General features: G+C 37.0%; 1 protein-coding gene across 5 annotated transcripts in view; it reads right to left on the bottom strand.

Annotated features, from left to right (window-relative positions):
• Positions 1–15,844, bottom strand: part of LOC143237905 (CUGBP Elav-like family member 4) — a 206,426-nt gene that overhangs the window by 18,333 nt on the left and 172,249 nt on the right. For 3 of the 5 annotated variants that reach the window (XM_076477645.1, XM_076477642.1, XM_076477643.1), the window contains exons 6-8: positions 13,007–13,142; positions 4,559–4,681; positions 1,795–1,884 (exon numbers count right to left, since the gene is read on the bottom strand). In XM_076477645.1, coding sequence (XP_076333760.1) covers positions 1,795–1,884; positions 4,559–4,681; positions 13,007–13,142 — 349 coding nt within the window. The remainder of the gene's footprint in view (positions 1–1,794; positions 1,885–4,558; positions 4,682–13,006; positions 13,143–15,844) is intronic. The other 2 variants (XM_076477644.1, XM_076477646.1) reach the window with 2 other exon arrangements.

Below are 15,844 nucleotides of genomic sequence, written 5' to 3' on the forward strand. Positions count from 1 at the left end.
TTCGAATTCGTGTCACACTAAATATGCTCGCCCTTCCAGTCGTCAATCCCATTGTTCATTGGTAAAAGAGTAGCCCAAGAGTTGGCGGTGGGTGGTGATGATTGGCTGCCTTCCCACTAGTCTTACACTGTGAGTAGGGCTGCTAGCTTTGCGCGTAATTAAAAAAATAAACAAGCCTTCAGAGTTACCCCCGAGCTACTGGCTAGTCTTATATTTATGACAAAGCCCCTGAGTCCATCAGAAGCGTTCCTAAATTTGTACTTCTAAGCAGTAGTGTACTATCCACTAGTTATTCTCTAGGTGTTCATTGTATTAGTGTGTTTAGATAGGGCGACTTCTTTAAGTATATAATATTGATTTGTTTGGATACAGTTAAGTCTCTAGTTATTTAAGTATATTATATTGGTGTATTCGGATACAGCGACGTCTGTAGTTGTTTAAGCACATTATGTTGGTGTGTTTGAGTATGCTGACACGTTCCCACGTTTCACGTGTATCAATCGTTCACGTCACTTGTGGATTTTAATCTCCACATGTTTATTACTCTTTTTCATCTCGGCAAAGCTTTTAATTGTTCTCAATTTTACCAGCAAATCAGATGTGAAATCTTTTAGCGATTTCATACTAAAATAAATTATCTTTTACTTCTTGGTTTATTTATCTGTTCAGTCTTGTAATGGGCTGGCTCTACTCTCAACCTGAAGGCCGCAAGTTCGATTTCCCATCGACGCATATGTTTGCCCTTTCAGTTGTAGGGGCGTTATAATTTTACGGTCGATTACACTATTCGTTGCTAAAAAAAAAGTAGTCCAAGAGGTGACGGAAGGTGGTGATGACTAGCTGCCTTGCATCTAGTCTTTTACTGCCAAATTAGGGACGTATAGTGCATTTAGCCCTGTAAAGTTTTACGAAAAATTTCAACCAAATTTGTAATATGAATCTTACGTGACTCTACTGTAGGGCTAACTGCTCCAGCCGTCCCAAATTGTGACATGAAAGACTAGAGTAAAAGAAGCTAACCAGCTTCACCCACCGCAACTCTTGGGCAACTCTTTGTTCACGAACAGTGGGATTCGCTGTTACATTACAATATATCCATGGCTGAAAGAGCATGCATGTCAGGTGATGGAATTCAAACCCATAATTTACAGAATAGCAGTCAAATACCCTAATGACTAGGTCACGACATGACCAATTTTTCCGTAAATGTTATTAAGCACAAATTTACACAAAGAGCTATCTGTTCTCTGCCCACCAGAGGTATCGAAATCCACTTTCTATTAGTATAAGACCGTAGACATATCACTGTGCCACTAGGATGCTTTTTCGTACAAACACAGAACAAATGATATCAACCTTGAACAATCAAGAACTACAATCCATACGAACAAACGAAACGACAAATGCACGTTTGGTTGTGGTGACAACGAAAAAAAAGAGAACTCTGCCAATGTTGAGTTTATTATATTAAGAGCCACATTTATAAAATGACTTTAATTCGTGAGTTACTCATGGAAAAATACAGTGAAAATAAAGTAAAACTAGAGTGAATAAAGATTTAGTGACAACATCAAACGATAATTACGTGAAATCGGTTATTCAATATTAAAGCACCATTATTATTGGTAAAAAAGTACATATATAAACTGTTTCACAACAACAACTCAATTGGATTGAATGCTCTCCATGAAACAAAATAAATAAGTAGGATGACCAGAGTATTTATATCACATTTAGAACCATTTGCACCAGACGATCTGAAAAGTAAAAATCTATGCAAAAGATAAGGCTTACCTATTCCAGGATAACCATGTAAACTCGGATAAGCAGAAGGTTGGAGCGCTTCTCCGTTTGGTAATGGTTGAGCTGAAAGAGATAAGAAAACTAAACCTTTTATGTTTCAGCCTGAATATGAAGTTTACGTCTAATGTGTTAAAATATTTAATGGGTTTATCATAAATAGAGAACGTTATCTCAAAACTCTACAGCGATAATTGAGTATACAGAAAGGGGGCCGAACGTGTATGACTGTTCTGGGAACATACAGGAAAATAAGAAAAGAATCCAACGTTTCAGTTCCATACGACCACCATGTTTCAATAATTGAAATTCATTTAAAGCTGGTTCAGTCGCAACCGAAGCGATTCCAGCTGATGTGGATCCCATTGAGAAAAAAAGAATCCATGACGAAATTGACGAAACATCTGTTAAGAAATACAAAACCACAAGTAAACAGATGATATAAGCATAAAGTAGACTTCCACCAACGAAAGCTACATTCAATGTGTTTTGGAATTTCTCAGAAAGTTGCTGGAGCGTTAGATCTTCAAGATGTACGTTCAAAACACAACACCGCTGGGGATACTGTTTATGAATTCTCTGTGCTGTATACACACTTTTATGTTTACACACAATGCATCAAAACTCAAAAGGCCTGGTGGTTAAGGGACTCAATTCGTAATCCGAGGGTCGCAGGTTCGAGTCTCCGTCACACTAAACATGTTCGCCGTTTCAGCAATGGAGGCGTTATAATGTGACGGTCAATTCCACTGTCCATTAGTAAAGGAGTAGCCCAAGAGTTGGTGGTGGGTGGTGATGACTAGCTGCCTCATATTCCGAGGCTCGCAGGTTCGAATCTCCGTCACACGAAACATGCTCGTCCTTTCAGCCGTGGGGGCGTTATAATGTTACGGTCAATCACATTATTCGTTGGTAAAAGAGTGGGCCAAGAGTTGACGGTGGGTGGCGATGACTAGCTGCTTTCCCTCTAGTCTTACATTGCTAAGTTAGGGACGGATAGCGCAACTAGCCCTCGTGTAGCTTTGCGCGAAATTCAGAACAAGCCAAACCAAAATAAAGCACACATTCTGCCTCACTCTACTCCCCCCCCTCAGATTACACGGAATAAATATTTTATTTTTAGTGTAGAAGCAGATTGTTGTTTAAAAGTCGTTTTATCATATCCCCCTTTTCGATAGGAAAACAACAACTTTTATTTATTCTTTCGGATGAGGAACTCATTCTGGCAAGAGAGTGGGACAGGAGGATCGAAAGGTCCAAAGTTCGAGCCACAGTTTGCCGCTGAACACGCTTTGTACTTTAAGTTGTAACTGCTTACCTTATTATTATGTTAAGAAGAGCCACAAAGGTGGTGAATGTTGGTAAGTAGTTGGCCGCTCGCTGGCTAGCAGTTCTAGATTAGAGATTACATTGTTTGAGTCTCGAGGTATCAGACCAGCTCATTTTTTCACGTGCCACATACCAGATATAATAAGAACTCGATAAATACGCTTGAAGGCCAACTTTGTTAGCAGACACAAGTAGACATAATTATATTACAACGCTAAAATCAGGGGTTCGATTCCCCTCGGTGGGCTCAGCAGATAGCCCGTTGTGGCTTTGCTAAAAGAAAAATACAATACAAATACACAGACATAATTATAAAATGAGTTTAGAATTTAAAAAAATAATCTTATCGAAAATAAAAATCTCTCGTACTATTACAACTATGATATTAAAGTTAAATGTAAAATATATCAGACAACGAAGTTATTACCAATGTAGCGTTCACATCACATGTAATAAAATATATTGATGGACTAATATGAAATAATATTCAACTAACAGACAGAATCTCTAAGGGCGTGTTGAGGGTCATAAGAAAATTTAACGAACCATGTTTATGAACCTGTTTATAACTAGGAAAAACCTTCACTTTGAAAACATATAATTCCACAAAATAATAAAAGCATGACCTATACAGGTCTGACAAATAATAATACTAGGGCGTTAAAAAAAACGTGGGAAAAAGAAAGTGCGTTAATACAAATGATATCGTGTTTCTCCGAAAATAAGACAGGGCTTATATTAATTTTCACTCCAAAATATGACACTAGGGCTTATTTTCGGGGGATATCTTATTTTGATATATTAAAAAAATGAAGTTACAAAGTAAAACTATTAAACTAACCATTTAAAATAAATTATTATTAAACTATTAAACTAACTGATTAATACTTAAACAAACTAATTAACTAACTATTAAACTAATTAATAAATTAATTTTTTTTATTTCTTTCCTCTTCCTACCACTCTTAACTAGGGCTTATTTTAAGGGTAGGGCTTATATTAAAACTACCCCCAAATATCACACTATGTCTTATTTTATGGGTAGGTCTTATTATCGGAGAAACACGGTATGTCATGAACAATGTGTTAAAACTGCTACTTCTAACTTGGAACCAATATTGTTGTTTTGTCTTCTCTCTATGGAGTCGGACTTCGATTAATGGTTAATTTGAAAATCAAAGGAGTAGGTGGTTCATATTTAATGTTACTAAATGCAACTCCATTCTTTTAATTGTGGGCGCTTTATAAAAGTGTTAGTCTCTCTCGATTCGGTTATTTAGTCTCGTAGAAACTAAAATCACCGTCTTTTCCGCGTTCTCAGACTAGTTATCTACAGTCCTTACAATAATCAACTGAGATATGAACGTTTTAAAACGTACACAGATTGTGAATTTTAACACACATACGAACAAAACGTGTTTACACTTACGGGGATAATGAAGCATTCCATTAGCGTATACTTCGCCTATCTGGCCGTTAGCTTGAGGTATGGTTGAAGTATGCATGGTGGGGGAAGGAATGTTTGGGATGGTACCATTGACAGCCTGAGTTCCTATAAGTGAAAAATACAAGAGTGATTTTATAAAAGTACATTTATTAATAAGACCCTCTGAGTAAAAGTAGAGAAGATTGAGTTATGTTAAAACACTGTATTTACTAAATCCTCGTAATGACCCACTTGAAGCAAAAATATACTCTTAAAATGGCTGGTAGGTGTATTAAAACCTGTTAACCTGAGGATGACCTGAGAAGGTCGAAACGTTCTTCTGTACTTTATTTTAATTAAAGTTTTAACACCCATACCAACCGTCTTGAGAACACATTTTTACTAAATCCTGTTCCGATTGTGCCTTTCGAATAATACCAAGGCTCTTTATATCTGTTGCGATGCGACTGACATAAAAGTCGTTGATAATTTCTATCAAACTAGGTTAACAATACTTTATCTAATATAATGTTAAGTCTCGAAAAAAAAATAGCACAACTCGGTTAATTTAACACTATTTATATTTGTGTAAACTTGGTAAACAAGCACCAAAGCGTTACAGGGTCTCATTTGGCACAAAAGAAACATCTGCTTTATATTTATTTTATGGGTAAAATATTGTAAATATTGTAAAATATTGCTGTCATAAAATTGAAGAACAGATAAAAATAAATCTCTTTTTAAAGCAAAATGTTTAAAGAAGAAAGGCAAGAAGAAAACTGTTTTGTTTTTTTGCTTTTAAAGAAATGGTGACACAAACTCATTATGACCGAAACTAGCTGAGAGTTAGTGTTCATTTAACACTTTCAGGCTAAGCCTTCTTTACACAAACTCATCCGGAACATACGACAAAGCTCTTAGCTACTGACTGTAAGATAGCAGAAACAAATTTAATAAGTGCTCTTAAAAACTAGAAATAAGAATCTCTTTGAAAACAGCACTAAACCCCAGTAAATATATATATGTAATATTTGTTTTTTCTTCTGTATATTAATATACACAAGTTTGTTTTATCATCTTTGATTACTTTGAAACTCAGCCAATATTTCTAAATTGGAATTACTTACAATTAACACACGATTAACGTATATATCTGTAGTAAATTAACTTTTTCCAAAATCTCTCTTGGCCAGGTGGTTAAGGCACTCGATTCGTAATCCGAGGGTCGCGGGTTCGAATTCCGGCACGCCAAACATGCTGCCCTTTCAACCATGGGGACTTTATAATGTGCGGTCAATCCCACTATTCGTTGGTAAAAGAGTAGCCCAAGAGTTGGCGGTGAGTGGTGATGACAAGCTGCCTTCCCTCTTGTCTTACACTGCAACATTAGGGACGGCTAACGCAGAAGGCGGTCCTGTAGCTTTGCGCGGAATTTAAACCAAAATCACTCATTTTATCACACACCTTGTTAACATAAGGTGGCCACTAATTAATGGAAAATAGATCATCAGAATCCTAGGCCTAAAATATAGAGTACCACCAACAACACATAGTGTCTGTATTATTGTGTACAACATAAAACAGTTTATTTGTAACATTTTTTTAAACAGTACACTCTCTTGCTTTTGGTGAAAATGTCTGCTATATGAAATCTACTGGTTTTATCACTCTAGAGCGAGTGTGGGTATGTGTTTTTTCATAGCAAAGCCACATAGGGCTATCTGCTATGTTCATCGAGAAGAATCGAACCATTGATTTTAGCGTTGTAAATCCGTAGACTTACCGCTGTACCAGCGAGGTTCATTATCTCTCTAGGAAAATCATTATAAGCTTGGAATAAACTGATTTCTCTGACGTTTGCGAATCATGAAACTTCAGGTATTACATTATAACATAAACTAGAATTTTCGTGCCCTTTAGGTACAAGCAGAATGCATCCAAAAACCTTCGCAAGATTTCTTCAATATTCCATTACTAATAGCAATTTTAATATGTACTTTATGATTTCTGTCTCTTTGTGTTTTTCTTTTTTGTGCACTACATGCTAAATTTTCAAACTCTGACATGGTTTATCGGATATTAAACAGTTCCAGTTTAACATAGCCTCAAGCGTTTATGTCATGCTTACGTTCTTTGGAACTCGTAATGTGACGTTGGACTATTCCAAACAAAGCTAACCATGCTTATATCGATGTTGTCAGATAGCAGATTTAATATCCTTCTGCGTCAAAAGAAGAAAAGTTAATTCTTTCTGAGTATGTTCGTCACGTGCATTTAGTTTTCAAACTGCGTGATAGAAGACATTAAGTTTCATAAAACTTGCATGGGATTTACACACATACGTACGTATCTGTATATTGTATTCATTCTACTGTGTTTATTCATAATCATAAATCAGCACAAGAGACAGTTTATGTTGTATTCATCGCAGGGATTTATTCCCGAATTTTAGTATATAAACACTTAATGTTCAGATAATGTATACGTCATGCGAAATAATTAGCAATATTTTTTGAATATTTCTTCACGAATAGCTGTAGTACTTAAGAATAAAAGCAGTTTTAGAGAAAAAAATACTGTAATTTTAACTTAAATAAAATGTCCGTAGGTCAGCACTAAGTTTACGGACATGTAACGCGCTTAAGTCCAAGGTTCGAACTTTGTACTAAAAATAAAAACGCAACAAAGTGATAATAAAAAGAAACTAGGCAAAAAATCTCAATACAACAGGTCAAGTGCTATCCAAGTAGTGACCCATTCTTTATAAGGACGTCCTAATAAGAAAGCACTTTTATGGTGTTTATTTGTTTTTGTAAACTTCGTATAAAACTTATGAAAGTGTTCTGTTTCAATAGAACGTACAACCAAAATTAAGAGTAACAAATTTTTAATTTATTGTTTTTGGTGTTTGAAAATCATACTGTGTTATAGCCTACATAGTGAATAATTATTCCCATGATTCATAGCATACACAGTTCTTACAGACATCACCACAGCACAAATTGCAATGTTCAGCATCCCTTACGTGGTGTTATTTCAGTGTTTGTTTTGTTTCGAATTTCGCGCAACGCTACACGAGGGCTGTTTGCGCTAGCCGTTCCTAATTTAGCAGTTTAAGACTAGAGAGAAGGCAACTAGTCATCACCACCCACCGACAACTCTTGGGCCACTCATTCACCAACGAAAAGTGGGATTGACCGTACAATTATAACGCCCCCACGGTTGAAAGGGCGAACATGTTTGTGTAACGGAGATCTGAATCCGCGACCCTCGGATTACGAGTCGAGTGCCTTAACCACCTGACCATGCTGGGCCGTTATTTTAGTGTCTACTGACTGACTGACAGACAACACATTACTGTATAGTTGTACCATAGTTAAAACAATTTACTATTCCAGAGAAATGTAATTCTTGTTATTAAATCCGTACGTCATTATAGATGTCTAAACCATTTTAATGACTATATGACAGAAAAAAAAAATATACAAACACAAACAAAGTAGTGGCGGTTTATGAAACGCAATCTAGTGGCAGTTTTAGGCCTGAAGTTATTTTAAGATATGGCTCCCTAATTTTATAGCAACTAATGAACGTTTTTAACGAATACGAGTTTTTCTTTTTAAGCTTCAAAAAACAACAACAACAACAACTATTTCTCCAACATTTTGAAATCTGGATCCAAATCTGGATCTTTATTAATTACGAAACTTTATATTTTCAGGATGTCTAACAATTTCTCTTTTCACGATACATTGAAGATTTTCTCTTTGTTGCTACAGTGTAATTTAGCCAGCACGTTCGTGGCTATACGAAGGAACAACAGCCTTGAAAAAAAACTTACTTATTTGAAGTTTATTTAACTGTTTGCTTGTTCTTCAGCGAAAAATTACTCTAATGGCTATCTACGTTGTGCCCATCGCAAAGATCGAAACTTCAATTCTAGCATTGTAAGCTCTATTGCTCATATCTGAGTGACCTTGGGTGATCAGATTTAATGGGAAAACATTATTAGTAAACATATACATCACCGGGCCAATAAAAATGGCGAGACATGATTAGTAGGTTGGAGTTATGCACAAAGCTACACAATGGGCGATCTCTGCTCTGCCCATCTCGGGTGTCGAAACCGACTTTCTAGAGGTTTAAGTCCGCAGAAATTGTGCTGTGCCATTGGGGACATGACGAGACACAAACTAGGCTATAGAAGAAAATGGCTTGTTTGTTTGAAGTTAAACAACCCAATGGGTTACCTATACTCTGCCCATCTCGGTTATCGAAACCCAGTTTCTAGCGTGGTAACAGATGAAGACAGAAAGTATAGTTTTATTACTAAAGCCAGCTGTAGCCCAGAGTCAGCGTGCCAGATTGAGGATTTGTAGGTCTAGGGTTCGCTTCCCGTTATCAGAAATAGCATAAAATGTATCACGTTTTACACTTAGAGGGCGCATTATGAGGATGAATGCCAAAAGTAATTCTTTGGGCAATAAGAGTAGCCCAAGAGTTGGTAGTGAATGCATTATGAGAATGACGAACAAACTTAATTCTGTGGTCCATGAGATAAAGTTGGAAGTGGGTGCTGTTAACTAGCTGTTTCACTTTTTGACCAGCCCCCCTGCTGGTACAGCGGTAAGTCTACGGGTTTACAACGCTAAAATTAGGGTTTCGATTCCCCTCGGTGGGCTCAGCAGATAGACCAATGTGGCTTTGTTATAAAAAAAACACAAACACACTTTTTGACCATCAGTTCAAAACTGGTGACAGCGCAGACAGTTCTTGTGTTGCTTCGCGCGAATTTCTCGGAAACAAATAAAACATTCTGTTAAAAGTAAGCTGACTTATCGAGATATTCTGTTTAATTCTTTTTAAATACTTCTGTAGCCCCTTTACTTTCGTAGTATACAATTAGTATTGTATTCCTCCTATAAAGGTGTAATTTTTTCAATTATTTTGTGTGTGACACTAAGAGGTTCAATGTCTTAGCAAAGTTCGATGATATATTACCAAAGTATTGCAATGCAGTAGATTTTATTCAGTAAAAAAACTGAGATACCAGTCTTTTGTACAGGTTATCAATGTATAAGAATGCGGGTGTTAGTTCTGTGACACAAAGTTTATTTACTACATAGCATTTTATTACACTATTTATTACCTCACCAAAGTTTTGTATAGGCTTTAATAGCTTAACATGTACATACATAAGACATGTTGCACCCTGTGGACGGTCAGGGTGACTTTGTGGGAAGAGGTAAGGGAAAAGTACTGATGGTATGGATGCTTTCTGTTACTAGCTTACAACACCCAGCTCTTAATGCCCTTCCGCAGTGGAATCAGTATGGACAGGTGGTTATGGCGCGCGACTGAACGAACGTCATGAGTTCGAATCCTTGTCACAAAACATGCTTGCTCTTTAAGCCGTGGAGGCGTTATTATGTGACAGTCAATCTTCTTATCTATTCATCAAAGAGTAGCTCAAGAGTTGGCGGTGAGTGGTGATAACTAATTGCTTTCCATCTAGTCTTACACTACTACATTATGGACAACTGGTGCAGTTAGTCCTCGTGCAGCTTTGCGCGAAATTCAAAAACAAACAAACAAATCTTTTACAGTGTTTCACATTATTAATTAATTGACGGTCATTGACCGCAGAAATGTCCTACGGGATAAAGTTATGAGGCCATGTTCAGGGCTCTTCATATCAGTATTATCGTGGCTGCTGGAGCAGCAAGTTTATCTAAATTTATGTATTATAGCAGCGATGACAGCCATTTTCTTTCATTGCATTCTTCGACAGAGAGTGCTGGTGCACTTTCTGAGACTGTTGGTGTGCTTTCCCTCCACAATGTGTTTATGTTTTGTTGTTGTTTCTCGTGGGGTAAGAATGTGGTGACATCTAGCGTTCTCCTGGCATCCGCCAAACCCAAGTTCGTCCATCATATTGCCAGATAGTGAAGCGTGATTCATCACTCCAGAGTACGCGGTTCCACTGCACCAGAGCCAAATGGCGGTGTGCTTTACACCATTCCAGCCGACGCTTAGCATTGTGCATTGTGATTTTGAGCTTGTGTGCACCTGTTCGGTCATGGAAACCCATTTCATGAAGGTGTCGACGAACAGTTCTCGTGCTGACGTTGCTTCCAGAGGCAGTTTGGAACTCGGTAGTGAGTGTCGCAACTGTGGACAGCCGATTTTTTACGCTCTGCGCGCTTCAGCACTCGACGGTCCCGTTCTGTGAGCTTGTGTGGCCTACCGCTTCGTGGTTGAGCTGTTGTTGCTCCTAGACGTTTCCACTTCCCAATAACAGCACTTACAGTTGACCGGGGCAGCTCTAGGAGGGCAGAAATTTGACAAACTGACTTGTTGGATGGTTGATATCCTATGACAATACCACGTTGAAACTCACTTAGCTATTCAGTACGACCCATTCTACTGCTAATGTTTGTCGATGTAGACTGCATGGCTGTATGCTTGAGTTTATGTATCTGTAAGAAACGGGTGTGGCTGAAATAGTCGAATCCACTAAGTAGAAGGGGTGTCAACATAATTTTGACCATGTGGTGTATTATATATTTTAAATGTTTTTACAAAACCCAAACAGAAAGTTTGGTTTCAGTTTCTTTTTTTTCTTCTTTCGGATACTATAGCGTAATGATACAACGTCAAGTTGGTTGATCTTGGAAACTGTTTCGTTATAATAGCTACGTCATAATGTATACTTCAGGTTTTCTTGGAACCGTTCGTTTGTTAGGTTTTATCTTCACACGTTTCATTAACTCACTTTATTATGAAGTCGCTTACACTATATGAGCTTCAAATGTTGTTACCCTGCAACATAAACTTACGATGTTTAGATAAGCAACATTTTCGAGTCCACAGACAACTTTCCATTAGCTTGCTTATTTGGTTTAAAGCAAAACCGCGTTGGGCTATCTGCTGTGACAAACGCGGGAAATCGAGTCCGGAAGTTTATTGTGGTAACTCAATATACATATCGTTGCCCAATTATGTTAAGTTTATTGGTTATATTAATCACTGTTAGTTGCACGATAGACGTTTTGTGCCGGATACAACGCAGTTGTTAAACCTGAATATTACCATTGTAGGCCCATCGTCTTACAGCTGAGCCACAGGGAGGTCTTTACTTGAAGCTAATAAATCGATACGTAAAACTGAAATCATAAAAGTAAAATACAGTAAGTACATCAAACACAAACATTTTAGTAATCGCGAGACACGATGCTCCCCCGTTGCAATGCGGACTCACACTACTACTGAGAAAAAATAAAATGATTTTGAATATCAGTTTTAATTTTTCGTATCGGTTCTTTTTAATGACAGTATAATAAAATTATCAAAATATCGTCTGTGTAAACTCGCTCCATCTGGTGTTGTACGTATTCATCTCTCTGGTATTTGTAACGCTTTCCTTGGTATGCTTGTTTGTTTCTTTTTATTTAAAGCAAAGCCACACTGGACCATCTGCCGAGTTCATCGCGGGGGATCGAGTCCCTGACCTTAGCGTTGCAAGTCCATGGAACTCTTTGGCAAGAGTTGAAGATACCAGTCCAGATGAACACTTCTTTTTCAAATCGATCAACAATTATAGCGTTTCGTTTTCAGACGAGTAGAGGGAGACTTACGAAACGTCGTCCTCTACACTTACGTTTCTACAACAGGCAGTTGCCATCTATTCAACTAGGTCCAACTTGGCCAGGTGGGTTAAGGCGTTCCACTCGTAATCGGAGAGTGGCGGGTTCGAATCCCCGTCACACGAAACATGCTCGCCCTTTCAGCCGTGGGGACGTTATAATGTGACGGTCAATCCCACTATTCGTCAGTAAATGAGTAACCCAAGAGTTGGCGGTGGGGGGTTATGACTAGCTGCCTTCCCTCTAGTCTTACACTGCTAAATTAGGGACAGCTAGCACAGATAGCCCTCGAGTAGCTTTGCGCGAAATTCAAAAACAAAACAAACCATATACTAGACGACAGAACATAATCTCGTCCTGTTTTAAAGAGACTTTGTTCGTCAGTTATCAAAATGATTTATGAAACTCTGCGACTGTGGTAGATATGTGAGACAATGTAAGTAACTCTCGAAAAAGATCACACACTATGTCATACAGTTTGAAGCATTAAATAATTTATTTATTTTTGGGAGCACACAGTGTTTTACTTATCTAAACTAATTTCTCATCCATATCAGGGAGTACAGTGATCGTTCAAGACCTGGAACTACCAAGAGAATTTTTAGAATTGTGAACGTCAGAGTTGAGGTTGTCCAGTAACTGTAAGTGTAACATGATAAAAAACATGTTCAACTGTAAGTGTAACATGATAAAACACAGATGTTCAACTGTAAGTGTAACATGATAAAACACAGATATTGACGTAGAAAGTCTGAATTTATTTCTTTTTATTCTTCTCAAAAACAAATAAAAACAAGAACATTACCTGTTGTTGGAGTAAGAGCCGGACTGGGGAGACCGTTTGGAACAGTTCCGACTGGTGGGAGTTGACTAGCTGCAAGCACAGTCATGGGGTTGATGAACCCCCCTTGAGCCATAATGGCAGTCTGTTGCTGCATGAACTGAAAAAATGAATTGTGAAAAATTAGTTCCGTGAAATAAATTCTGTACAAGATGTGAAATAAGCTGTAACTTTTAATATTAACCTGTTCAGTGCAGTAGACGAGATAGCTCTTCCAAGCCGATCGGTAACACAATTCTACGGACGAGTTAATTCGTTCTCAGTAATACCTAACTTCAACGCTAGATGTCAGAACCATACATGCATTTGACCTACTTACAAATTGTTTCACTTTCGATCCAAAATGGCGTCACGAAAAAGTTACAAAATGAAGAAGCATTAGAGTTGTATTGTAGCAGCTGAAATACTTGACAGTCAACAGGTTAAATCCTGAATTTTCTACGTTGACAGTTTTTGTACATGCAACTTATTTTACTTGTAATATATTAGAGAAATGACTTTGTTTCAGTTATTTTTACTTCAATCTTATAAGCAGCTTTTTAAGTAGAAACTGATAATAGCACGAATTGTTAATATGTATAAAAATGATTGTAAGACAAACGCATTGAAGTTAAAAAAGCACCCGACTCGTAATGTGAAGATCGTGGGTTCGAATCCCCATCACACCAAACATGCTCGCCCTTTAAGTCTTGGGGGTGTTATAATGTGACGGTAATCCCACTATTCGTTGGTAAAAGAGTAGCCCAAGAGTTGGCGGTGGGTGTTGATGACTAACTGCCTTCTCTGTAGTCTTACACTGTAAATTAGGGACGACTAGCGCAGATAGCCATCGTGTAGCTTTGCGCGAAATTAAACAAATAAACAAGTTAAAAAGAAAGTTTGATAATTTATATCTTTCACTCAAGAAGATCTTAAGCACTGTCTAATGACATACTACTTGTATTAATTACAGACATCAAATACATTAACCGTAAGAAAGAATACCAGATACCTTAGTTGTTAGAAACGTGAAGCAAGTCATCAGGAACAATAGCAGACATTGCATATGATAGAATATTCAGACACGAAGAACAATATGTTATTATTAGAAACTTGAATCAAACCACAACGAACAGTACCAGATCTGCCTTTGGTAAAATATCCAATTATTGAGTTACAAAAGACAATATCATATGTTATAATTGTTAGAGACGAAAAGAAAGTCACAAAAAATAGCAGATGTTTAGTGTATTGATGCTAAATTCTAATATCGGATTTGTTTGTTTGTTTTTGAATTTCGCAGAAAGCTACTCAAGGGCTATTTGTGCGAGCCGTCCCTAATTTAGCAGTGTAAGACTAAAGGGAAGGCAGCTAGTCATCACCACCCACCGCCAACTCTTGGGCTACCAACTAATAGTGAGATTAACCGTCACATTTAACGTACCCACGGCTGAAAGGGCGAGCATGTTTGGTGCGATGGGGATGCGAACCCGCGACCTTCAGATTACGAGTCGGACACCTTGACACGTTTGGCCATGCTGGCCTCCTAATATCGGAACGTAAACAAAAAAGAAAATAATAATACCGTATATTTTCAGTATTAGAAATTATAGCAAAAACCAAGAAAAATACCACAGGTTCATGTTCAGAGAAACTACAAGTATAATAAATTACAATAACAATATCACAGGTTCATGTTCACAGAAACTACAAGTATAATAAATTACAATAACAATATCACAGGTTCATGTTCACAGAAACTACAAGTATAATAAATTACAATAACAATATCACAGGTTCATGTTCAGAGAAACTACAAGTATAATAAATTACAATAACAATATCACAGGTTCATGTTCACAGAAACTACAAGTATAATAAATTACAATAACAATATCACAGGTTCATGTTCACAGAAACTACAAGTATAATAAATTACAATAACAATATCACAGGTCATGTTCACAGAAACTACAAGTATAATAAATTACAATAACAAAATCACAGGTTCATGTTCACAGAGACTACAAGTATAATAAATTACAATAACAATATCACAGGTTCATGTTCTCAGAAACTACAAGTATAATAAATTACAATAACAATATCACAGGTTCATGTTCTCAGAAACTACAAGTATAATAAATTACAATAACAATATCACAGGTTCATGTTCTCAGAAACTACAAGTATGATAAATTACAATAACAATATCACAGGTTCATTTTCTGAGAAACTACAAGTATGATAAATTACAATAACAATATCGCAGGTTCATATTTTGTTAATCTAGAACTATGGTAAATCACAATAACACTGTCACAGATTCATATTCTCAGAAGGTAGAATTATGGTAAATTACAATAACAATATCACAGGTTCAGATTCTCAGAAGGTAGAACTATGGTAAATCACAATAACAATGTCACAGGTTCATATTCTCAGAAGGTAGAACTATGGTAAATCACAATAACAATGTCACAGGTTCATATTCTCAGAAGGTAGAACTATGGTAAATCACAATAACAATGTCACAGGTTCATATTCTCAGAAGGTAGAACTATGGTAAATCACAATAACAATGTCACAGGTTCATATTCTCAGAAGGTAGAACTATGGTAAATCACAATAACAATGTCACAGGTTCATATTCTCAGAAGGTAGAACTATGGTAAATCACAATAACAATGTCACAGGTTCATATTCTCAGAAGGTAGAACTATGGTAAATTACAATAATAATATCACAGGTTCAGATTCTCAGAAGGTAGAACTATGGTAAATTACAATAACAATGTCACAGGTTCATATTCTCAGAAGGTAG

Source organism: Tachypleus tridentatus, chromosome 13 (assembly GCF_004210375.1).
Source record: "Tachypleus tridentatus isolate NWPU-2018 chromosome 13, ASM421037v1, whole genome shotgun sequence".
Taxonomy (NCBI): domain Eukaryota; kingdom Metazoa; phylum Arthropoda; class Merostomata; order Xiphosura; family Limulidae; genus Tachypleus; species Tachypleus tridentatus.